The sequence below is a fragment of the Hypanus sabinus genome, chromosome 4 (assembly GCF_030144855.1).
Source record: "Hypanus sabinus isolate sHypSab1 chromosome 4, sHypSab1.hap1, whole genome shotgun sequence".
In the NCBI taxonomy this organism is placed as follows: Eukaryota; Metazoa; Chordata; class Chondrichthyes; order Myliobatiformes; family Dasyatidae; genus Hypanus; species Hypanus sabinus.
Genome location: NC_082709.1, coordinates 116,847,886 through 116,874,187, shown reverse-complemented (window position 1 = coordinate 116,874,187; position 26,302 = coordinate 116,847,886). Strand labels below are relative to the sequence as shown.

General features: G+C 41.9%; 1 protein-coding gene across 8 annotated transcripts in view; it reads left to right on the top strand.

Moving 5' to 3' along the window:
* Nucleotides 1-26,302, top strand: part of nhsb (Nance-Horan syndrome b (congenital cataracts and dental anomalies)) — a 452,286-nt gene that overhangs the window by 365,237 nt on the left and 60,747 nt on the right. For 4 of the 8 annotated variants that reach the window (XM_059967993.1, XM_059967994.1, XM_059967995.1 and 1 more), the window contains one exon: nt 9,009-9,130. In XM_059967993.1, coding sequence (XP_059823976.1) covers nt 9,009-9,130 — 122 coding nt within the window. Of the gene's footprint in view, nt 1-7,344; nt 7,484-8,108; nt 8,149-8,183; nt 8,218-9,008; nt 9,131-26,302 lie in introns of those variants that run through there. The other 4 variants (XM_059967996.1, XM_059967998.1, XM_059967997.1 and 1 more) reach the window with 4 other exon arrangements.

Genomic DNA, 26,302 nt, shown 5'->3' with positions numbered 1-26,302 from the left:
AGGGTGGTCCCAGGTGCGCAGGTCATGGAGGTCGGAGAAGATCAGAAAGTTGTCTGAAGAACGGATGGTTGAGCTCCAACGATGTGCACTAATTGACTGAACTTTGATAAGTTTTGGCACCTTTTCTGTATTTTCTTTCCTTTCATATATATCGTATTGTTATTAATTACTTAGTTCTAGTAAGATTTATAGCATATTCTGTAAACGTACCTGGTGTGCAGTTTGATATTGTGTGTGCGAATTTGTATTAGCGTGTATTTCACAGCATCTTTGGGTGGGTGAACAAATCTTCCCCTAGACATACACCAGCCTGTCGCATAAGTGTTACACCCCTGTCAGCTGATCTGCTCAGGAGCTAAGGACATAGCCACGGACATCATCCAGGCCAGATGCTTTCTGCAGGTTCACTCTCTGGAAAACTAACCTTATGCTTACAATAATTCAGGTGCATTGAAGGTTATCAGGGTGGGTGATGACATACCAATCTCCCTCTGTACAAATGTTCATAAAGTGCTTTAGGCTCATCTGGAGGGGGTGCACGGTTGGCAGCAATGCTACCTGACTTTGTTTTGTAATCCATTAAAACTCGTAAGCCCTGCCTCAACTGACAGCTGGTCTGGGACAAGATTTTTGGACTGGTATTGTCTTTTGGCATCTGATTGCTTTAAAGAGGCCTGATTTTGATTTCTTGTAAAGGTCACAGTCACCTGATTTGAATGCTGCCATCCATGACTTCAGTAGGGAGTGGATCTTGCAGTTTGTCCATGATTTCCAGTTTGAGAACAGCTGAATTGTCCTCATTGGTACACAGTCCTTAACACACTTGCTGATGGTGGTGACATACTCATCTTGTCTTTGACCATTGCCAAGTCTACCAACTCAAAGCAGTAACATTGAAGTTTATTTCCTCCATGACTTTGTGTACTGGATCATGAGGAGAAGGAGCACAGCCTGGTGGTCTGAGTTGCAAATGTGTGTGGACAGAAAGTGGCCTGTTAGGCATCTTTGATGGTTGTATGGCAATAGCCAAGGGCGATCTGGCACCTGGTGGAACAGGAGACGTACTGGTAGTATTTTGGTCACATTTTTGAAGTTGGCTTGGTCAAAGTCCCCAGCAATGATGAGGAGGGCTTCAGGATATCCTGTTTCCACAGAGTATAGTCCAGTGAGTGCAAGGCTTCATATCCGTCTAGGTGGGATGTAGACTTCCATCAGGATAGCTAGAGTGATCTCTGTGGCAGCTGGTGTGGGCTCTAATCCGGATATTCCAAACTGGAATATTTACCTGATATACACACGAGTTTAGGTTCAGATGGAAGGGGTAAGATGTGACCATGTCAGAGATCTGGCTTTAAACTTTACTCAAGCACATAATACCCTTCACAATAGCCTTTCTCAGATTCTACTTTCTCAACTGGAGTGATAATACAACAAACTTTTAAAATCAATGTTGCATCCATTGTGATGAGACTTTAAACCCTATCCAATATAAGCATCTACAGGTCCCCTCATTACAGGGATGTTAAACTGTATCAACCTACATTTCAAGGAGTAGTTTAACTGCCTAGGCTTTGCAGCTCAGTTTTGCTGCCAATCCCCACTACTTGAGTGGTGTGTACCCCCATCTCTACCAAGGCAGAGTTTCTTCAGCTGACAAAACAGTTTAAACACAATTAATTTTACTTTTTAAATCATGCACATTTAAATTTAGACAAATAATTTTTGATACACTTGAAACTCACAGAGGATTTCTAACTTATAAAAGATTTCCAAATTACAAAAGGACTTATAAAAAACAAAGGATTTCCAAACACAGGTACAATTCTTACAAACTAAAAGGACATACCAACAAGTCATAGACAAACAAGACATCTGTCACAAAAACCACAGGCTGAGGAATGAATTCTAGTGCTTCTTTCTGGCCCCCCATGTTTCTGACATTCTCCTTATCATTCCTAACAACCCTAATCCTCACACCAATCAGGAAGGTGCATTACCCCCACCTGCTGTAATGGAGTATGACAGGGATCAGATCCTGACTCCCAAACCAGTTTTAATTGAAAAGTTCACCGGGGCCCTACACTACTGAACCAGCCCTGCCTCGGGTGCCAGAATATCCTACACACTAGGCACCCCTGATCTACCCAATAATTGCCTAAACAACTTCCTCCTTCTTCTTCTTCTTCTTCTGCTTCTTCTTCTGACAATGACTTTTAATGGCAGTTGGCAGTCCCAACTTAAAGGTGTATTGCCATCACTAACTGGACTGGAGTGTGCTATAGAGAGTTGGGAAATAAACCCCTGACTAGTTCTTTATCAAATGAAAACTAAATTATCCCAAAAACCCATATAGATTGTAAATAATGAAGGACAATATTGTGAATTAAAGTTACTTCCTTAACTTACTAAAGTTTTTCAATGAAATCTGTCAACCCCCAAAGCTGGTGGTGCAGCCTACACTTGCCTGCTTTCAACCTTATATGCTTCAGATTGTAAAAGAATGTGTTCAACTGTTCCATAATGATGACAACAGCTGTACACCCCAGAGTGATATTTTCCAACCAGATATAAGGAATAATTAAGCACAGCATCCCCAATTCTGTCGAGTCAATATAATTCCTTCACTTCTTGTCTTACCCCCTTCTCCCATCAATTCAGCAGCTTTATATTCTGTAAAGGTGTCTCGCCTTATACCCATTATCCCACGTCTTGCATAATCCCCTAATTCTTAGCCTCACCAACCCCTTAGCTTCTGATTTGCTAAGTGGAAGATATCTATTCATAGATGAACTATTAACAGCTTATTTGACCAAACAATCAACCCACTCATTCCCCTCAACACCTCTATGTGCAAGAAGACATGTAGACCAATACTCTGAATATGAAATAAAGTTTGATGAGCTTCCAGCAGTAAATCCGACCTACTGCTGGAATGACCTGTTTTAAAACTAGTCAAAACAAAAAAAGAATCGGAACAAATTATAATTTTGCAAGGACAGATTTCCCCCACCCACTCTTATCACAAAATGATGGCAACCAGCTCTGCAGTATATATTGATTAGTAAGGTGTTTCTTTATTGTTACCTGTAATTCACATTAATTTTCCTTAATATATTGATGAACAGTCTCTCAGTCATATCAGGATCCTTGGACTTCATTAAATCATGCAACCTAAAATCAACTAAAGTTTTTGGAAAAAACCACGGTGAGGTTACTGGAAAAGCTACATATTGCATAATCTAGCAAACCCATATCCCTAGCGTGATAAGAACCCAGCCACCGAAAACTAAAAGCACTCTTCTTGTGATGTTCCCAACAGTCTTCCAACACATGTTTAACAAGGTGGTCATTCCTCTGCCTCCTTAAATTAATTCAGTATGTTAACAACTTCAACCTCCACAACTATAAGGGTCCCATTCTAACTGACATGACCTGCACATTCGTCAGGCCAGGGGAATTCAATGTTTAATTGGGCCAATATGGGCCTCATTGCTTCTTTCTTGATTAAATCATCAGCCAGTAAGACAAGAGGATGAACAAGAAATATTTGTTAGAAGTTTAACTTCTTAAGTTCAAAAAAGATGACTCTGATTCCTGGAAATATCATGTTTCTGTGCTAGAAAGCTGAGGTTAGCAATAAGCCTCTCGGGTCCTGGAAAGTGACTACGCATCACACCATGAGTTTCCTTGAATTCTTGAAATTTGCCAAGCAGTGAGAGATGAGGAAACAGACTGTTTAATTGGGGAACATTGCAGAAGTGCTCAGTTCTCACAGTTGCTGGTGGGACATGGTCGGTTTGTGGTATGAAACCTTACTTCAGCCTGCTGTTCAAAGGCAATGGTGAAATTGGCCCAAGGTACTTCAGCCAGTACAGGATTCAGGGTGAGTCAGGATGGTAACAGCAGCAGAACTGAATTATGTGAAAAGTGGATATTTTAAAAAGCTGGATGGAATGGTGTAAATCAGTTCAAGACTGAATGTACCAAGGCATAGTATTTGCAATCAAAATGTAGAAACTGGTGATATTGAGGAATTAGAGAGAGAAAAAAGATCAGAAATTAATCAGAGTCAATAAGGCCAAACTAAAAGACTAACAGAGTGAAGGGTTATTACTGAAGGTATTAATTTCTCCTTGAGGCAAAAACAATGAACAAAGCCTCTACCATGTTTAAAAAAGGCCTGTTGAGAATGGATATTTGACATACCTCCTTCACAACCGTCTCCTGGTGGTGCTGCTACATTCTTAATATTACCTCTCTGTTATTCCCGGTTCAGTACTTCAGACTGCACCACAATCTCTGCAGCACTCTGCTGTTTCTGTGTTCATTGCTGTATTTATTGTTTTTTTATCATTACCATGCATTTGTGAGCTTCATACAAACAAGGAATTTCATTGCACTCTGGTGTCTATGCAGTAAACTAATCTAATGAGGCTTCATAAGGCACTGGTGAGGCCTCACCTTGAGTATTGTGTAGAGTTTTGGGCCCCTCATCTTAGAAAAGATGTGTTGGCATTGGAGCGGGTCCAGAGGAGGTTCACAAGGATGATTCCAGGAATTAAAGGGTTATCATTCAAGGAACGTTTGATGGCTTGGGTCTGTACTCACTGGAATTTAGAAGGGTGAGGGGGGGATCTCATTGAAACCTTTCGAATGTTGAAAGGCCTAGACAGAGTGGATGTGGAAAGGATGTTTCCCATGCTGGAATAGTCTAGGACAAGAAAGCATAGCCTTAGGATAGAGGGACGTCGTTTCAAAACAGAGATGCGGAGAAATTTCTTTAGTCAAAGGGTAGTGAATTTGTGGAATTTGTGCCACATGCAGCTGTGGAGGCCAGGTCATTGGGTGTATTTAAAGTAGAGTTTGATAGGTTCTTGATTGGACATGGCATCAAAGGTTATGGGGAGAAGGCTGGGAACTGGGGTTGAGGAGGAGAAGATAAAGGATCAGCCATGATTGAATGACGGAGCAGACTCAATGGGCCAGATGGCCTAATTCTGCTCCTATGTCTTATGGTCTTATGGTCTAATCTATAGGCAGCTGACATACCAAAACATGTGGTGATAGAAAGAAAATGTTGGAGATAATCAGAAAGCCAGGCAGCATCAGTGGAGCAAAAAATGGAATTAATTCTTTAGGTTATTGACTGTTCATCATAACGTTTAACTCTGATTCTCTTCACCACCCTCTACCTTCTCTGCAACTTAAAGCAGACTTCTTGTCATTCAAAAGAAAGATCATTGACTTGAAAGACTTTGTCTTACCAATAGCTTGCTGAATATTTCCAGCATTAAGTGATTTAACTCTCTCCATTTGCAAAGACTTGTTTCTGGATTAGTGAAGTCGTAGAAATGAAGCCCTCATGTCAACAAGTATTCCAGGGGTGAAGGGTGCCTGAAATTCTACTTGTAGCAATGCAGGATAATCAAATGTATAATGCTAGGGGAAAAAAATTCCATAGATTAGTGAAACTGGAAAAGGCAAATACAGTGATGAAGAAATCCATATGGGAATTCAGGGATAACTTCTATACCAAGAGAGTGGTGGGAACATGGAACTTGCTACCACAGCAGCTAAACAGGGAACATAGGGTGCTTAGGGAGAGCCAATCTGCCTCAGAGGTTGCTGGCCAATTTTTATCGATGTGTGATGGTATACTGAAATATGGAATGACAGTGTGGTAGTCCAGCTGCAGCAAGACAGAGCACAAAGCACTCCAAACAGGTAGTTAGGACAGCCAGGCACATCACTGGGACTCAACTACCTGACCTCGAGGCAATCTACAACTCTCACTGCCTACTGCATGCTCGTAATGTGATTAAAGACCCATTCCATCCCGGACACTGTCTGTTCAATCTCGTGCCTTCTGGTAGGAGATACAGAAACATCTTGGCCAAGACAGTCAGACTGAAAAACAGCTTCTTCCCGAGTGCTGTTATGTCGCTGAGTAATGCTGCATCCCAGCTTGTCAGAAGTCTTAGAGTGCCATAGACCATTGGTCACTTGTTCATTGTAAATATGGGATCATTGTTCATTTTTAATTAAGCCACTGACTGGAGTAGCACCACAAGCTTGTTGTCTTGAGCAATGGCAATAAAGTTCTATTCTATTTAAAGTCAGCTAGGTAAGGGTGCAAGGGAAAATAAATAGCTACACTAGTAACTATTGAGGAGGAATGGGCTTGAATGGAGTATAAAAATGGTCCTGGTTAGAGGGGAGTTTTGAGATGAGAGTGAAGAAAAGAATAGTAGAGGGTGTGGGATATGTGCTTCCTTGAAGATGAAAGCATTGGCAGAGGTCTGCAAAAAGGTGATAAGCACGCAAGAGGACACTATTAACATCAGCTAGCATAGAGACAAGTAAAGAGTCAGGGATACAGGCATGCTTCATAGAGAGAGGAGCTCGGGGGAGGACATGAAGGAGATATGATGAAAGAGGAGTGAAATTCAGCCAGACTAGATATAATCCAGAATGAGAATAGACTTGATAGTGAAGCAAGGTTAAAGGGAGAGATTTAGAGGAAAGTGCAGGAGAGAGTGGTGCAGAAGAAAGTCCAGGGGAAAGGGGTTTAAGCATTGTGAAATGTTGCCCAGCCAGCCAGATTGAATAGTTCCAGGGTAGCCAGCTATGCACAGTGTACACAACACCTTCACCCCTTGGGCTTGAGAAGGCAAAGGTGGGAGACAAGTCAAGGGCAGCAATTAAGTAAGTATGAGTAATGGTTGTTCTGGGGCAAAGGTATCAGAAAAATAAGTGATATTAAAGGAATGAGGCCTGCTGGGATTGTAAGGCCAAAGACTGACCACTTTATAATCTCACCTACAGCCTTTAGATGAGCTGAACATAGTAAAACAGAGGCCTACCTACTAAATCATCTCCTTACACTTGAAGAAAGGTATCACAAAGTGATCACCCTGGAGCACCAAACTACAACATTTTCAGTCAGTTATTTAAAAGTCACAGATACTTTGACAGTGAGTACTTAGTCAGCCTCATTGCAGTCTAAGGATTAAATAAAAATTCAGTCATAATAAAGGGCTTGATTGATAATAATCACAACATTGTTGACAGAAAGAAAGTTAATTTTCCAAATCGTGCATTTGTGGTTTTCAGCCTAATGAATGAAACTAAAAATCAGACAGCCCATTCTATGGACTGAATGAATTGTCTGGCGAGTATCAGAAGCTACTACAGCTCCATTGTACTGCTGTGCTGGTGCAACCCGTGATGGCTTCATTCTCAGCTGCGTCTGACTGAATCAATTCAGCATCATTTTGTCATTTTGAAGTCCTGTGCAAAGCAAATAGTCTCTCTGGGCAGCAGCATTGCCCAGTGTGCAGCTGGCAGCCAGCGGATTGGGTGCCTCAGCTCTATCCTCTGCCATAGTGAAGTTTGCCCTGAGCTGCAATACTGCAAGGCTACATTCTGTGGAGCAAAGCAAGTCGGAGCACAATGGGTCGCTATCGCAGACAAGGTGAAAGAGGTACACTTGGTATTCAAATGTAGTCTGTGCAAAGCCTTTGTCTTTAATCATGATTTCACAGAATCGTGTGTGTGTGTGTGTGTGAGTGTGTGTGTTGCAGAAATGGGAACAACTGTCGGCGAATTCAGTCATATCACTGGGAACTCAGTCATATCATATCACAAAGTGCCATTCGTTGCTAATGCGAATTGAAGTGAAAATACTTCACTCTGAGCAATTTAGCATTTTGAGAGGAATTACTGCTCCATCTTGGATCTCAAATATGTGCAAAGCAGTGCTGTAAATTCATCACTGATCTTGGCTAAGAGCAGAGAAAGCCTCTAGCTTCACACAATGGGCTACATTTAAAAAGGCAGTAGCGGGCATGATATTATCAATTTTATCCGTCATTGTTCATTTAATGCAGAGGTTTGTAGAATGGAAGTATTTTTCATGCCAACATAGAAATTGGGCAAATGAAGGCTTAAAGTCCATTTAAGTATTTATTTAACCCAGTAGAACTATTTATGCTCTTTGGACCTATGGTAGAGACTTCAGATTAGGGATTATAAATCACATGAACTGAATCACAGTTTATGAACCGGTTTAAGGATTTGTTACTAGCTTCCTGTTTGCTACAACCTGTTTTTAAAATTTTTTAATGGTTATTCATGTTATCTGCCAAGGTAACTGCTATTTTCAAGTGATTCCTGATGTTGTTTAATTAAGGCAGTGAAAGAGCTTGAAGGACAATGGTGAGACAGAAGTAGCATGTGTTTCAAAGCAAGCTTAGCCGCAGCATTTAAATCAGCCTTTTCAATGAAATTGGCTCATATATTGTATAGTGCTTACAAATTGTCGGTCTATTTATAATGAAGTGAAAATTCTAATTACGTACTGGAGACTTCCTCTTAAAGACATTGTTGTGAGAAGCCAAATGGACAGTGAGGCTTCTGAAGTAATCCTTAATACATGTTCTGTAATTTACTGGTTGTCTGCTATTGTATTGTGTTTACATTATAACTTCCATGGATCACTTAACTTGTAAATAATTTCAAGCAGTGATTTACACAATGCAATAGATTTTGTGCCAGGAGCATCCAAATTGATGCAAGAGCGAAAGGGAAAAGCATTACAACCTCAGATCCTCACAGAATACCAGAGGATTACTTTATGAAGTGCATTTAGCATTCTCGTGAGGGAATTGGGCCAGCTGATTTGTGCTCAGCTCCTGAAAACAATATGTAGCAAGTTTCCTATCTGTACTTCAGCTGATGACCTGCTGCAATCATGATCAATAATTGGAAATGTGGTGTGCTCTCCTGAGCAAAGCCAGGAATAAAAAGATATAGACTTGAGTTCTGAAGAGGCACCATCTCAGTGTGGAAAGTCATTCAAATGGGTGAAAGGTGTTTAACTGCGCTGGGAATTGATGCAAAGGGGTTGCTTCAAGGTTTGAGAGGTATACTTGGCCTCACCAGCAATGAGAAAATTTAATTCAACCAGCAGTCAGCAGAACTGTTTTTGTGTTCTTTTTTCCTGACAGATCATCAGAGGCAATCTGAAGAGAGAAAATTAACAAAACCCTCTTCAATGTTGCCCCCACCACTCCCACTGACACAACATAGCCACAGGCTCAGAGCACAGAGGAAGCAACGAATCTCACAGGTAAGCTCACCCCTTCAACTGCGTGCTGAGTTTGCATTGTGATCACACAGTACTTAGTGCATTTAGAATTTCACACAGGTGCATTGAGAGTTGGACCTAGGCTGGGAAAGGGATGGATGTGTGCGGAGACACCCTGTGAGGCGAGGTGCCGTTCTTACTTTGTCTTGTTTGTAGAGTGTTGACAATTACTGTATATTAATGTAATTCCCATTCCCACCAAATCCCTTCCCCACTTCCATTAAATATCTTCAACACCTTTCAGGTATTCAGGCGACAGGAAGTATTGAAATTATGCAGCAGTATAAAGGTAAAAAAATATGCATATCATAATCATGAAACTCTGGCAGTGGCCAAATATGCTGAAAAGAAACTATCTCTAAGTGAGAAAAATTTACATGAAGATTTGGTTAATTACTTTGGAGCTTAATAGCAAAAATAATTGATTTATTAAAGTTAGCTGTGGGGAGTTGACTTGCTCTGATATGCTGACCAATTTGCACTTTTGAGTGGAGACCTTGGAGCAAAATCATAATCGGGAAAAAATGGGGCACCTTGCTTAGCATTGCTGCTGCAATTGATGTGGTGGCATTTGCTGAACTTGGCAATTAGCCTGCACGCAGACATTTCATCACCAGTCAAGATGACGTCTTCAGTATGCAGTTGTTGGTGTTTCTTTCTGGGAGTGTTTGCACCCCTGCTTGCCTCAGTCCTGATGGCTACCCCTTCAGTTGACCTTTGATTTTCCAACATAGAAAGTAGAAGCATAGAAAACCTACAGCACAATACAGACCCTTCGGCCCACAATGCTGTGCTGAACATATACTTACTTAAGAAATTACCGAGGGTTACCCATAGCCCTCTATTTTTCAAAGCTCTATGTACCTATCCAGGAGTCTCTTAAAAGACCCTATCGTATCCACCTTCACCACCATTGCCAGCAGCCCATTCCACGCACTCACTGCTCCCTGAATAAAAAGCTTACCGCTGACATCTCCTCTGTACCTACTTCCAAGCACCTTAAAACTGTACCCTCACATTAGCCATTTCAGCCCTGAGAAAAAGCCTCTGACTATCCACACCATCAATGCCTCTCATAATCTTATACACCTCTATCAGGTTACCTCTCAACCTCCACAGCACCAAGGAGAAAAGACTGAGTTCACTCAACCTATTCTCACAAGGCATGCTCCCCAATCCAGGCAACATCCTTGTACATCTCCTTTGCACCCTTCCTATAGTTTCCACATCCTTCCTATAGTGAGGTGACCAGAACTGAGCACAGTACTCCATGTGGGGTCAGACCAGGGTCCTATATAGCTGTAACATTAACTCTTGGCTCTTAAACTCAATCCCATGGATGGCCAATGTACGGTATGCCTTCTTAACCACAGAGTCAACCCGAACAGCAGTTTTGAGTGTCCTATGGACTCGGACCCCAAGATCCCTCTGATCCTCCACACTGCTAAGAGTCTTACCATTAATACAACATTCTGACATCATATTTGACCTACCAAAATGAACCACCTCACTCTTATCTGGGTTGAACTCCATCTGCCACTTCTCAGCCAAGTTTTGCATCCTATCGATGTCCTGTTGTAACCTCTGACAGCCCTCCACACTATCGGTAACACACCCAACCTTTGTGTCATCAGCAAATTTACTAACCCATCCTTCCACTTCCTCATCCAGGTCATTTATAAAAATCACGAAGTGTAAGGATCCCAGAACAGATCCCTGAGGCACACTACCGGCCACCGGTCTCCATGTAGAATATGACCCATCTACAACCACTCTTTGCCTTCTGTGGGCAAGCTAATTCTGGATCCACAAACAAGGTCCCCTTGGATCCCATGCCTCCGTACTTTCTCAATAAGCCTTGCATGGGGTACCTAATCAAATGCCTTGCTGATATCCATATACCCTATGTCTACTGCTCTACCTTCATCAATGTGTTTAGTCACATCCTCAAAAATTTCAATCAGGCTTGTAAGGCACGGTCCTGGCTCTCAGGATCTTTTCCATCAATTTAGCAACCACTGAAGTAAGACTCACTGGTTTATAATTTCCTAGGCTATCTCTACTCGCTTTCTTGAATAAGGGAACAACATCTGCAACCTTCCAATCCTCTGGAACCTCTCCCAACCCCACTGATGATCCAAAGTTCATCGCTAGAGGCTCAGCAATCTCCTGCCTTGCCTCCCACAGTGGCCTGGGGTACATCTCATCCGGTCCCAGAGACTTATCCAACTTGATGCTTTTCAAAAGCTCAAGCAGAATCTCTTTCTTAATGTCTATATGGTCAAGCTTTTCAATCCACTGTAAGTCATCCCTACAATCACCAAGATCCTTTTCTGTAGTGAATACTGAAGCAAAATATTCATTACCTCTGCTATCTCCTCCAGTTCTATACACACTTTTCCACTGTCACACTTGATTGATCCTATTCTCTCATGTCTTATCCTCTTGCTCTTCACTTACTAATAGAATGCCTTGGGTTTTTCCTTAATCCTGCTCACCAAGGCCTTATCATGGCCCCTTCTGGCTCTCCTAATTTCATAATTAAGCTCCTTCCTACTAGCCTTATAATCTACTAGATCTCTATCATTACCTAGTTTTTTGAACCTTTCATAAGCTTTTTTCTTCTTGACTAGATCTTCAACAGCCCTTGTGCACCACAGTTCCTGTACCCTACCATCCTTTCCCTATCTCATTGGAACATACCTGTGCAGAACACTATGCAAATATCCCTTGAACATTTGCCACAATTCTGCCATACATTTCCCTGAGAACATCTGTTCCCAATTTATGCTTCCAAGTCCCTGCTTGAAAGCTTCATATTTCCGGTTACTCCAATTAAACGCTTTCCTAACTTGTCTGTTCCTATCCCACTCCAATACTATGGTAAAGGAGATAGAGTTGTGATAAGTATCTCCAAAACGCTCTCCCACTGAGAGACCTGACACCTGACCAAGTTCATTTCCCAATACCAGATCAAGTACAGCCTCTCCTCTTGTAGGCTTATCTACATACTGGGTCAAGAAACCTTCCTGAACACACCTAACAAACTCCACTCCATCTAAACCCCTCGGTCTAGGGAGATGCCAATCAATATTAGGGAAATTAAAATCTCCCACCACACCAACCCTGTTATGATTACACAGATCCAGGATCTGTCTCCCTATCTGGTCCTTGATGTCCCTGTTACTATTGAGTGGTCTATAAAAAAGACCCCTTCCTGTTTCTAACTTCCACCAACAGAGACTCAGTAGACAATCCCTCTATAACTTCCTACTTTTCTGCAGCCATGACACTATCTCTGATCAGCAGTGCCACACCCCCACCTCTTTTGCCTCCCTCCCTGTCCTTTCTGAAACATCTAAAGCCTGGCACCTACTCTTGAGCCATCCAAGTCTCTGTAATGGCCACAACATGATAGCTCCAAGTACTGATCTATGCTCTAAGCTCATCCTCTTTGTTCACAATACTTCTTGCATTAAAATAGACACATCTCAAACCATCAGTCTGAGCGCATCTCTTCTCTGTCACCAGCCTGTCCTCCCTCTCACACTGCCTACAAGCTTTCTCTATTTGTGAGCCAACCAACCAGCCCTTCCTCCATCTCTTCAGTTCACTTCTCACCCCCCAGCAATTCTAGTTTAAACTCTCCCCAACGTACTTAGCAAACCTCCCTGCCAGGATATTGGTCCCCCTCAGATTCAAGCGCAACCCATCCTTTTTGTACAGGTCACACCTGCCTCAAAAGAGGTCCCAATGATCCAGAAATCTGAATCCCTGTCCCCTGCTCCAATCCTTCAGCCACACATTTATCCTCCACCTCACTCTATTCCTATACTCACTGTACCGTGGCACAGGCAGTAATCCTGAGATTACTACCTTTGTGGTCCTGCTTCTCAACTTCCTTCCTAACTCCCTGTAACCTCCACATTGTCCCAGTTAATGTGGCATCTGTCTTGGTCTTCATGTATTCTTAGTCTACTTGAATTCCTGCTGCATACTCACAGAATGAGACAATTAATGGAGTCACAGTTAAAAGTACCATACTGAAATGCTTCTGTGCCAGGAGCCTGGCGTGAAACCAGCAACAAAGCACCCACAAATTAATTTGGAGAAGATACCCCATTAGGTTTGGTGTTGAGAAGTGTGGGATGTCCACTGAGCACAGAGCAGCCACCATTTCCCCACAGCTAGAGATTTCTCAGTGGTAACAAGCTGTGTACTTGTGCGGCCAGACAGAGAGATGGAGCTGGCGGCTTCCATCCCAGCCAATAGCTGGTGTGTGAGAGAGTCCGTAGGAGCTGAGTGTTATGTCCCTGCATGGAGCAGCTGCAACAGTCCAAGCAAAGACCAGTCCTTACTGTGTAGCTCTGATCACCACTGTCTTCTGAGAGACTGCTGCTACTCACCCTAGGCCAGACAACACCAGCTTTCACTGCCAGCGGTGGGCTTTTCATTATCACAAGAGCCCCAGTAGAAGGCAGCATTCTGTGTAGGTTTTCGAGCACAGCAGCACACAGCCCTTTCCTTAAAGTCCGTGGTGTGTCCTGTGGACGTTCGCACTGTATGAGCACTACAACAAGCTGCACACTGTTGGCACTTGTGTAGGAGCTGACGTGGAAACTTGTGAGATCTGCCTTAGTAATTGTTACCACAACACAAAGTCTTTCATAGGATGTAAAGTGTTTTGGGATAAATCAAAATTAGGTTTACTATCACTGTCTTATAAAACTGTACAGTGCAGAAATATAAAAGATAGATCGATATTTTATTGATCCCACAGGAAATAGAGAGTCACAGTAGCATTACAAGTGTTCAGATATACAAATAGACAAATATTAGAAGAGAAGCAAGAAAGAATCAAAAATAAATTACCCGAACAGTCTAACAGGAGGGGGGAGGTCAACACTTCCTTGACTATAGGTTAACTCATTATAGAGCCTAATGGCTAAGGGTAAGAATAACCCCATACAATGCTCTTTGGAGCAGTGCAGCTGTCTTAGTCTATTACTAAAACTGCTCCTCGGTTCAACCAAAGTGGCATGCAGAGGGTGAGAAACATTGTCCAGAACTGCCAGGGTTTTCCGTAGGGTCCTTTGTTCTACCACAGCCTCCAGTGTGTCCAGTTTGACTCCTATAACAGAGCCAATCTTTTAAATCAGTTCATTGAGCCTGTTGGCATCACCTTTGTTGATGCCCCAGCACACCACTGCATAGAAGATTGTACTAGTGACAACAAACTGGTAGAACGTGTGAGGGAGAGACCTGCATACTCCAAAGGGCCTCGGTCCCCGCAGGAAGTCGAGGCTTCATCCACTCAAGTCTATCATCCAGGTTCACCCCCCCCAGGTACTTGTAAGTCCTCACCACATCCACATCCTCACCATCAATAGTTAAAGGTAGTAGTGAGGGTTAGTCTTCCTAAAGTCCATCACCATTTCCTTTGTCTTACTGATGTTGAGCTGCAGATGATTCAGCTTGTACCATTTGACAAAGTCCTCCACTATCCTCCTGCCCTCCCTTTATACACACAACTATTGTTGACTCATCAGAGAATTTCTGCAGATGTCATGACGCAGTGCATATCTAAAGTCCAGAGTGTACAGGGTAAACAGAAAGGGAGGTCAATACAGTCCCCTGTTGGACCCCAGAGCTGTTTATAGCATGGCTGACACACAGCTTTAAAGCTGCACAAATTGTGGTCTGTCAGTCAGGTAATCCATTATCCAGGATACAATGGAAGTGCCAGCCTGCATTGAACAGAGCTTTTCCCCCAGCGCTGAGGGGTGTATAGTAGTGAAGGCACTAGAATATAAAAAAACACATGACCTTCAGTGTTGCCCTGCTTATCCAAATGGGAGTAGACTCTGTTCAGCAGCTAGATGACAGCATCGTTGCCTCCAATGTGCTCCTGGTAGGCAAACTGCAGGGGATCGAGGGGGCGGAGGTGAGCCGGAACCAATCTCTCTCGGGTCTTCATGATGTGTGAGGTCAGGACCACTGGACGGAGGTCATTCAAGACTTTCGGTTGGCCCTTCTTGAGCACTGGGATCACACATGATGTTTTCCACACAGTTAGGACACTTTCCAGGCTGAGACTCAGATTGGAAATGCACTGGAGAACTCCACACAGCTGCTATAACCATATAACCATATAACAATCACAGCACGGAAACAGGCCATCTCGGCCCTCCTAGTCCGTGCCGAACCCTTAATCTCACCTAGTCCCACCTACCTGCACTCAGCCCATAACCCTCCACTCCTTTCCTGTCCATATACCTATCCAATTTTACCTTAAATGACACAACTGAACTGGCTTCTACTACTTCTACAGGAAGCTCATTCCACACAGCTATCACTCTCTGAGTAAAGAAATACCCCCTCGTGTTTCCCTTAAACTTCTGCCCCCTAACTCTCAAATCATGTCCTCTCGTTTGAATCTCCCCTACTTTCAATGGAAACAGCCTATTCACGTCAACTCTATCTATCCCTCTCAAAATTTTAAATACCTCGATCAAATCCTCCCTCAACCTTCTACGCTCCAATGAATAGAGACCTAACTTGTTCAACCTTTCTCTGTAACTTAAGTGCTGAAACTCAGGTAACATCCTAGTAAATCGTCTCTGCACTCTCTCTAATTTATTGATATCTTTCCTATAATTCGGTGACCAGAACTGCACACAATATTCTAAATTTGGCCTTACCAATGCCTTGTACAATTTTAACATTACATCCTCTCAGGAAACTCCTTCAGGACCTTGGGGTTCACACCTTCCAGTCCCAATGCTTTGCCGTGTCTGAGTTTCCCCAGAGCCCTTCTCACCTGCTCAGTAGTGAAGGTGAACCCATGATGACTGGGTTGGTGGAAGATGGGAGCTGGGGGAGGTGAAGATTGGGACAATAGCAGTTGGATTGTGCAGGTGTGGATGGTAGGTGGAGGGCAAAGAAGGGATGTAGACAGTGTCAGCCTGTGTTGTTCATCCATGTATTGAACTGGAGGGGAGGTGTTGGTTCTGAGAGAGCATTGGATGCCTCAGCATCTGGACTGGAGTGCTAAGGGGCGTGTTAACAGGAGAGCAATTGTCAAGCCTATTGAACTCATTAGCCTATTCACAGCTGCATTCTGAGGTTCTACAACTAGGCTGATTGAAGCCGGTGTTGTTCTTCATGCCTCTCCATACCTCCCATGTGCTACTCTGCCCAAGCTTGATCTCTAGCTCTCTCCTGTATTCTTCTTTAGCCACCTTGATCTTCTCCTTTCACTCCCTCTGCACATGTTTCAATTCTTCCCTGTCTCCTGATCTAAAGGCTCTCTTTTTGTGGTCGTGAAGAGTCCTTTAGATCACTGGTGACCCATGGTTTGTTGTTAGGGAAGCAGTGAACAGTCCTTGATGGTATTGCAATGTCCACACAGGAGTTAATGTAGCCAGTGATGGAATCAGTGAGTCCATTACTGTCCTCTCCATATGGTTCACAAAATACATTCCAATCAGTAATCTCACAGCAGCCCTTCATGGCCTCCATGGCCTCTGGAGACCATTTCTTTACTGCCTTGGGGGTAACTAGCCTGTAGGTGTATTTTGGGCTTATACAAGGGTATGAGGTAAACCAGGTTGCGATCTGATCTTCCATGTGGGGGTAGGGCTGTGGAGCTATGTGCATCTTTAATGCTTGCATGCAAGAGGTCCAGTGGTTTATTTCCTCTGGTATGACATTTGACAAACTGATGGAAGGTGGGTAGGGTTGTTGAGAGAGAAACATGGTTGAATGATATGCATCGGGATGCAGAGTCTGGAGGCTTGTGATGGTAGTGTGTATGATGTCACACACAGCGTCGGGAAGGTGGAATGTAGGCAACAAGCAAAATGGTGTGGCTGAGCTCACATGGATGCAAACTCACAGCAAACAGTTCAATGTTTGGGCTGCAGATTTGTTTTTAATTACTGTAAAATACAAAATAGATAAATAAATTGGGTCTGCTGTGGACTTTTTACTGTGCTTGGCAAATTACAGTGGGTCCAGGCCCTTGCTCCTGCTGGAGTTAATTCTAGCCATGACTAATCTTTTAAAACACAAAGCACTTCATCACAATAGGTGTGAGTACCACTGGACGATAGTCGTTTAGGTAGCTTGCCCAGCTTTTCTTGGGCACCGGTATGATCAATGCTCTTTTGAAGCAATTGAAAACGTCGGACCACAGCAGTGAGAGGTTGACTGTATCCTTGAATCCTTGGCACAGATTTTCAGTACCCTACCAGGTAAATTTATCACAGACTGACACCTTGCGAGAGTTAACCCTCTTGAAGAATGTTCTGACAGAGATCACAGGGTCACTGTATGCTGTTATAATTTTCACAGGTGTAATGTCATTCTCCCTTTCAAAGTGTGCGTAAAAGGTGTTGAGCTCATTGTGGAGTGATGCATCACTGCCATCTATGCTGATAGGTTTTGCCTTGTTGGAAGCAGAATCAGGCTTATTATCACTGACATATGTCATGAAATTTGTTATGTGGCAACAGTACAGAGCAAGGTATTTAAAAATTTACTACGTCCCAAAAATAAATAAATAAAGATAGATAGATTAATTGCAAAAGATGAATAATGAGTAAATGTTCATGGACCTTTCAGACATCTGATGGCAGAGGGGAAAGAAGCCTTTCCTAAAATGTTGAGTGTAGGTCTTCAGGCTGCCTGATAAGACCATAACACTATAAGATATGGGAGCAGAATTAGGCCATTTAGCCCATTGAGACTGGTCCGCCATTTCATCACAGCTGACCCATTATTCCTCTCAGCCCCAATCTCCTGCCTTTTCCCCATATCCCTTCATGCCCTGACTAATCAAGAATCAATCAACCTCTGCCTTAAATATTCGTAAATACTTTGCTTCCACAGCTGCCTGTGGCAAATAATTACAGATTCACTACTCTCTGACTAAGGAAACTCCTCTTCATCTCCATTCTAAAAAGATGTCCCTCCTATTCTGAGGCTGTGTCTTAGACTCTGCCACATAGGAAACAAGCTCTTCACATCCACTGTAACAAGATCTTTCACCATTCAGTTTCAATTAGGTCATCGCTCATTCTTCTAAATTTTAATGAATACAAGCCCAGAACCATCAGACGCTCTTCACGTGACAAGCCTTTCAATCCTGGAATCATTTTCATGAACCTCCTTTGAACCCTCTCCATTGGTAGCACATCCTTTCAAAGTTAAGGCGCCCAAAACTGCTCATAATACTCCATGTAAGGCCTCACCAGTGCTTTATAAGAACTCACCATTGCATCTTTGCTTTTATATTCTAGTCCTCTTGAAATGAATGCTAACATCTCATTTGCCTTCCTCACCACAGACTCAACCTGCAAATGAACTTTTAGGGAATCCTGCACAAAGGTTCCCAAGTCCCTTTGCACCTCAGTTTTTTTGTATTTTTCCATTTAACCCTTTTATTTCTTCTACCAAAGTGCATGACCATACACTTCCATCTGCCACTTCTTTGCCCATTCTCCTAATGTAAGTGCTTCTGTAGCCTCTCTACTCATCAAAGCTATCTACCTATCTTCTTATCATCTGCAAACTTTGCAACAAAGCCATCAATTCCATCATCCAAGTTATTGACATATAATTTAAAAAGGAGTGATCCTAACACAGACCCCTGTGGAACACTGCTAGTCACCGGCAGCCAACCAAAAAAGGTTCCCTTCATTCTTGTACTTTGCCACCTGCCAATCAGCCACTGCTTTATCTATTCTGGTATCTTTCCAGTAATACCATAGACTCTTAGCTTGTTAAGCAGCCTCATGTGTGACTCCTTGTCAAAGGCCTTTTGAAAATCCAAGTACACATCAATCAATTCTCCTTTGTCTATCCTGCTTATTACTTCTTCAAACAATTCCAACAGAATAGACAGGCAAGATTTTCCCTTGAAGAAACTGTGCTGACTACAGCATATTTTATCATGTGCCTCCAAGTACCCTGACACCACATTGTAAACTCCAACATATTCCCAACCACTGAGGTCACACTAACTGGCATATAATTTCCTTTCTTCTGCCTCCCTTCCTTCTTGAAGAGTGGAGTGACTTCTGCAATTTTTGAGTCTTCAAGAACCATTCCAGAATCTAGTGATTTTTGAAAGATCATTACTAATGCCTCCACAATCTCTTTGGCCATCTCTTTCAGAACTCTGGGTGTTCACCATCTGTTCCTGATGATTTATCTACCCTCAGACCTTTCAGTTTCCCAATAATTTGCTCCCTATTAATGGTACTCCATGCACTTCATGAACCTTAACACTCTGGAGCTTCCACCATACTGCAAGTGGCTTCCACAGTGAACATTGATGCAAAATACTTAGCTTGTCTGCCATTTCTTTGTCCCCCATTACTACCTTTCCAGTATTGTTTTCTAGCTGTCTGATATACACTTTGATGTATCTGAAGAAACTTTTGGTATCCTCTAATATTATAGGCCATATTTTCCTTCTTAATGACTTTTTAGTTGCCTTCTTTTGGATTTTAAAACCTTCCCAATCCTCTAACTTCCCACTAATTTTTGCTCTATTATACACCCTCTCTTGGGCTTTTGCATTGGCTTTGACTTCTCTTGTGAGTCAAGATTATGTCATCTTGACTCTAGAACATTTCTTCCATTTTGGGATGTATGATTCCTGTGCCTTCTAAATTGCTTCCAGAAATATCAGCCATTGCTGCTCTGCCACCATCCCTGCCAGTGTTCTTTTCCAAACAATTTTGGCCTATTCCTCTCTCATGCCTCCATAATTTCCTTTAATCCACTGTAATACTGATACATTTGACTTTAGCTTCTCCTTCACAAATTTCAGCATGAATTCAATCATATTATGATCATTTTCCCCTGAGGGTTCTTTGACCTTAAGCTCTCTAATCTTTTCCAGTTCATTGCACAACATTCATTTCAGAATAGTTGGTCCCCTATCTTGCTCAACAATGATCTACTTCAAAAAGTCATGTCCTCGGCATTTTAGAAATTCCCCTTCTTGGGATCCAGTACTAACCTGATTTTCCCAACCTACCTGCATATTGAAATCCCCCAAAACGATTGTAATATTGTAATATTCTATCTCTTGTTGTAATTTTAGTCCACATCCTTGCTTCTCTTTGGGAGTTTGTAAATAACTCCTATCAGGAGACTTGGGTTGCAAGTGCAGATCCCCCTCAAGAAAACAGAAGTGGGGATGGTGCACTGGTCTACAGGTGCAATTGAAATGCAGAGGCCTTAGACTTCCACTCGTGACTGTTCTGCTGGCAAATGTACAGTCTCTGGAAAATAAAACTGAAGATCTCAGAGCAAGATTGCTGTACTAGAGGTACATCAGGGACTGTTGTGTACTCTGCTTTAAGGAAACATGGCTCACACCAGCAATTTTGGATGCAATACTCCAGTCTGATGGTTTTACCATTGTCAGCAAAAACAAGACAGCTCAGTCTTTTAAAGGCAGTGTAGGTGGAGTTTGCTCATTCTGGTGCACAAATGTGGTGGATCTGTCTCAGTCCTGCTCACCCAACCTGGAATATCTAGCAGTCAAATTTTATCTATTTTATTTGCCAAGTGAGTTTACCACCATCATCTCAGTAACAGTGTACATTCCACCTCAGACAGGGTCTGGAACAGCTGAGCAATATAATCAGCAGGCATGAAACTGCACACCCTAATGCCTTCCCTATCATTGAGGGAGATTTCAACCAGGCTAGCTTAAAGAAGTCTCTAAACAACTACCACCAACATATCACCTGTGGAACCAGAAGAGCCAACACATTTAACCACTGCTATGCCACCATTAAGAATGCATACTATGCCATCCCATGCCTGCACTTTGGAAAGTCCAATCACCTGGCTGTACTTCTGCTCCCAGCGTTATAGACAGAGACTAAAGACCGCAGCACCAGTGGTGAGGACCAGGAAGGGGGGTGGAGGAGCTCCTATAGGGCTGCTTTGAGTTGGTGGTCAGACAATATTCAGGCAATATATCCTGCTAAAGGCCTATGACCTGTTTTTAAATGCCACTAATAATAAATATTTAAAAATCATTCTGATAGATATAAGTAATTATTTTTTAAAAAGTAAAACACCATTAAATACCAGAAATTAAATAAAATATTGTTACTTTTAACATTGAGCCACAATAGTGCTGCTGTTAGAGCTGCTACCATTGACCCAGGAGCACCTCTAACTTTGAGTGCCACTTGTGATCACGTGGATTTCCCCTGGGTACTCCGCATTCCTCCAATAGTCCAAAGATGTGAAGTTTGGTATGTTAATTGACCATTGTAGCATGCCCATTATGTGAAAGGCTTTCTGGCTCCTCTGTGATTCTTAGTTTAAATGCATAGGCATGGAAGTAGGATATACCAGACAGCCAGTGGTTTCTGGTGAACTGCTGCATGAAGGTAACAATACACCCATTACAGCAACTCAGTACTTTCCTAGATATTGAAAGCAGAGGGCAGACATCCAATCTGCTGTACCTTTTTACTATCTGCTAGTCATCAGTGATTTGTGAGCTAATAATGTCAGGCTTGTAGATCTGCAGTGATTATGGTCTGCTTTCCACCACTTTATTATTTCCATGGTAACCTATATTTACTGTGCACCAATTTCTCTGCATTACAACAACAACATTCTCAACACCATTCCAAAGGATTTCCACATCTTTAGTTGTACCTAGATTTCCTTCATTTTCCCCTTCGCTGAGGAATGGGGCTGCCTGAAAAGAGCTTGTGCAATTCAGCTACATCCTTTGCCTTGCTGGTTTTAGACTGAACAGTGAAGGGAAGTGACAAATGAATATTGATTGAGGCTTATTATTTGTTCAGCAGTAATGAAGTGAAGCTTGAAAACTTTTGACTCCCGTTTAGAGAACTACCCGCTGAGACAAACTGATAAAAAATTATTTTCTTCTATCTTAAAATTCTTCATTATTGTTTTCAAATCTCTCTATGGCTTCCCTCTATTATATCCCACAATTCCCAGCAGTAGTTTGCAGTCTATTTTGTTTTGTTCAACCTCACCAAACTTCAGCCTTATATTCCTTACATCCTAAAATCACTCTATAAACCTCTCTATCTTGCTAACAGTAGTACTGTGGAACGGCAGGTTAAATTAGCCTGGGTGTTTTGTTCAAGAGCCTGCTATTGTAAAGCCCTAAGATACTCAAGCCCAAGGCATCTTGGGCTAAAGAATAGGAGTTGCATACTTAGTCCGCTAAAAGCTATTCTTTTGTGAATTCTCCCAACATTGATTGTGCAGCCGAAATCAGCTAAGCCGATTGTCTGTGGCATGATAGAAGAGAGGAGTGAGTGCAGAGGAGAGAGGCAAAGTGAAATGGGAGCAAGATCAGATTATTTGAGAGTGGGTGGGTGTTATAAATGTCTACTAAATCTCAATAAGGTTCTGGTTTGTAAATGGGAGTTGTCTAAATTGGTAATTGTGAGAGGAGGGTGAGGATTGAGGTAGAGATTGCAGTGAGGGGAGCTAAGAGTTTGGGTGGAAATTGGTCAGGGCAGAAGGGGAGTGGTCAAGGGTTAGGCTAGCTTGGGGTAAGGTAAAGGTTGGGTTAAAAATTGGTGATTAGAGGCGAAGATGGCATTGGGGTCCTTGTAAGTATAGGGCTAGAAACTGGGAGGTGTGTAACTTTTTCTTCAGGAAGACATACTTGAAGTAGACCCAACAGCTTGGAACCTACTCAGCCAGGATCCCTTTAAATAACACTGGAGTATGTCTTGCAAGCAAGTAGCATAATAGTCCACTGCAAGCCATGTCAGACACATAAGGAGAACCCTGAAAGAATATGGTGAACTGTTTGAAACTCTTACTAGGTTCCCAATTTTCCTTTTATTATTTAATAGAACCTGAATCTAAATCAGCTTTGCACAAAGAACTCCTAGACCTCTTCCTCTTCCCCTCACTTTCTCATATCCAGTGAAGATTTCGCAATAGTTGGCTTAATTAAATGTGAATTGAGTGTATAAATTGTTGCAAATCCCAGATTAGCAAGGGGAAACCATCTACACCTGGTTTTTATCCCGTAAAATATGTGAACATCTGGAAGACTGGTAACAACACAATTTGGTTCAACCCCTCACACTCAAGATTGAATAAGTTGCTCTCGTCCTTGCTTGAAGAGTGGTCATTGGGTTAAGTTATCACAAAATACTGATGCCTGAATTGGCACCTTGAGAACAGGGGGGGGTTCAGAATCAGCATCAGGTTTATTGTCGTGAAATTTCTTGTTTTGTAGCTGCCATACAGTGCAGAGCATAAGAATTACTAAAAGTTACAAAAAAAAGTGTCAAAGAGGAGTGAAGAGGTGGTTCATTGAAACATTGTGATAGAGGAGGTGAAGAAACTGTTCCTAAAATGTTGAGTATGGATCTTCAGGCTGGTGATGATTGGCCTTAATGATGGATATTGCCTTCTTGAGGAACCACTCCTTGCAGACGTCCTGGATGAAGAGGAGGGTTGTTCCCATGATGGAGCTGGCTGAGCCTACCCTACTCTGCACCCTTCTTCAATGCCATGCATTGGAGCTTTCATACCAGGCTGTGATGCAAACAGTCAGAATCCTGTCTATTATACATATGTAGAGTTTTACACGAGTCTTTGGTGACCTATCCAATCTCCTCAAACTCTTAATGAAGCAGAGCTCTGTGAGCAGTAATATAACACAAATTATAATCCAAGAATTTTGTTTGTCCTTGTACCTTTTATGCGATTTGCACATTTGGAGCTAATTTGCACATTTGGAATCATTTGGCTTCCAGATGATTTGCGATGCTTGTGTTTTGTAACCAGCAGAGGCAACTCCAATGCATGGGTGAACAAAAATTTCCTCTGGTGGTAACCCCTGAATGCACTAATATTACTAGGGACCCTGTACAGATATTGACATCTTTTCAGTAGCATGCTTATACAGACATTGTTCCAGTGAACCACCACCCTGGCAAATATTGGCACCTTCAAGGATGATGGAAATTATTAAATATTAAAAATCCAAAGCCGCATCTGTGGATGGAGAAGCATCTAATGAGAAGTGAAGCCTTCTAGTTATTTGCCTTGAAATTCTAGCAGCTGTTGAAGGCGATGTGTGACCCTATGTCATTCAATAATACTCAAAATGAGGTTCGAGGGGGAAATTATATTTAATCTATATCTATTTCCAATGAATTGGGATAGGTTTACTGCTTGCCTAGACTCATCCCCACCCAGGGATTACATGCGGATGAGCTCTGCCCAATGTCCCAGCCAGCTCATTTTAGGAAGTTCACCACTGAGATTAATTGGCATTAGTTGCCCAACAATATTATGGAAATAACTTTCTGAATATGATTTGAAATGGTCCTATAGCGTAAATCCTAGGCACACCCTCTACATCACTTTGGGATCAGGCACAAAACCAATTTCTTGCCCTCTCTGCTCTCTGTGTAGTGCTTTCCAGGCAGAATAATGTTCCTGGCTGTGCTTTGCAGTTAATACAATTACAAAAGACTCATTCTTTCCAAGTTAGCATTGGGATTCTCTCAGACAGTGAAAGATCAAATCGTTCTGTTATTCTGTTGCAAGCTCATGAGCCATCATTAGTGCATTTTAAAAGTCCTACTTGATTTGCTGTCCAATCTCCATAAGAGAGTCAAACATTTTGGCCCAGATATAGCTTTCATTAGCATAGAGGATGTCCCCAAGTGCTGTAATATCTTAATTGTAATGAAGATTGCATACTTCCCTACATTGCTCGTTATGTTCCAGTTTCTTAATTGTTAAGAAGCTAATTGAAGTTTGAAAAGCATGTAGAGCTAATTGAAATTTGAAAGGCATGTTGAGGCTACTACTATTACATTAGAAATATGCCAGTGTCGTATTCTGTCATCAATAATCATCGGATGATGGTCAGAGAAAACTACTGCAGGCATGATTCAGTAGTGAGACTTCTTCACAACTTCGTAAATACTTCAATGGAACAACATGAGCTGTGCTGGATCTTTTTGGGTTTTTTTTTTGTTGATAGCCATCTATCCCAAATGTAAATAATTGATGATTAATTTTAAATCTTAATTTGCAGAATAAGTGCATATAGCTATTAAAGTTGACCGGAACTTTTGCTTGTAGAGCAAATTCACATTGCGGGGATTAGTAAGGTGATTTGCATTCATTAGTATTTTAGCTTAGTAAGTTCGTGCATAGAATATAGTGGTGGTGGGATGCAATTGAGAAACTGAATGTGGTGGCTGCCAGCAAATCGCTTAAGAACTTTTATCAGTTCCGTAAGGTTGTTAATGTGCGGACGTTTTTTATTGTCCTCTGGGTTCCACAAGACATTTTCTTGGCACAAAAGATGTCTGGCATATTTCTTGATTCTCCACACTAATTAATTGACTGTTGTTTCTTAGGCAAATAGAAATAGCTATTAAAGTACTGAAATGCATACACATCAAGTAAAAAATTATTAATTACTCCTACATAAATATAATTGATTTTTATATGAATACTTGCATTTCTTTCAACATGGGAATGTCTTCAAAGGCTTTCTATTCAGACCCTTTGCTGGCTTTGTATTGATAGTGTTTCAACACTCCCAGTAAATTGTGTCCATTGCACCCTGGGATTTTCTTTGAATCCTGGGTTTCCCTTAGCAAGGCCTTGCTTGGTAATTTATTGTTTGAAAATTTTGTTTGGCTTTTTGCCAGCTACCATAGCAATGTATCCTCATCGAAGTTCAGACATGACCTTGGTAGCCATGGTAGTGTGTGATTGCCTTCCAGATATTTCCACGTGATTTTGGCGTCTTAGTATCACAGGGTATCTAATGCCATACTGATTCAAATATCCGTGGAGTAAAGAATGAGGATAAAACAAATCAGTACTAAAGTGCTAATTGTCTCTTCTGGGCAAATTGTATAATCATAAATGAACCATTATATGGCTTCTTCAAAGGGGCATCTTTCAGAGCTCTTGCAATGTGGCTCTGCTGTTGCTAAACCTACACAATAAATGTTGGTCTCAACAAAACATCTAATTTTACTAAGGAAATAGAACTCTGTATCTGGCACCTAAAAACATCTGATTTTCCAAGATACTAAAAACAGTTGAAAATATACACATCACGCCTTGCAGAAATAAATT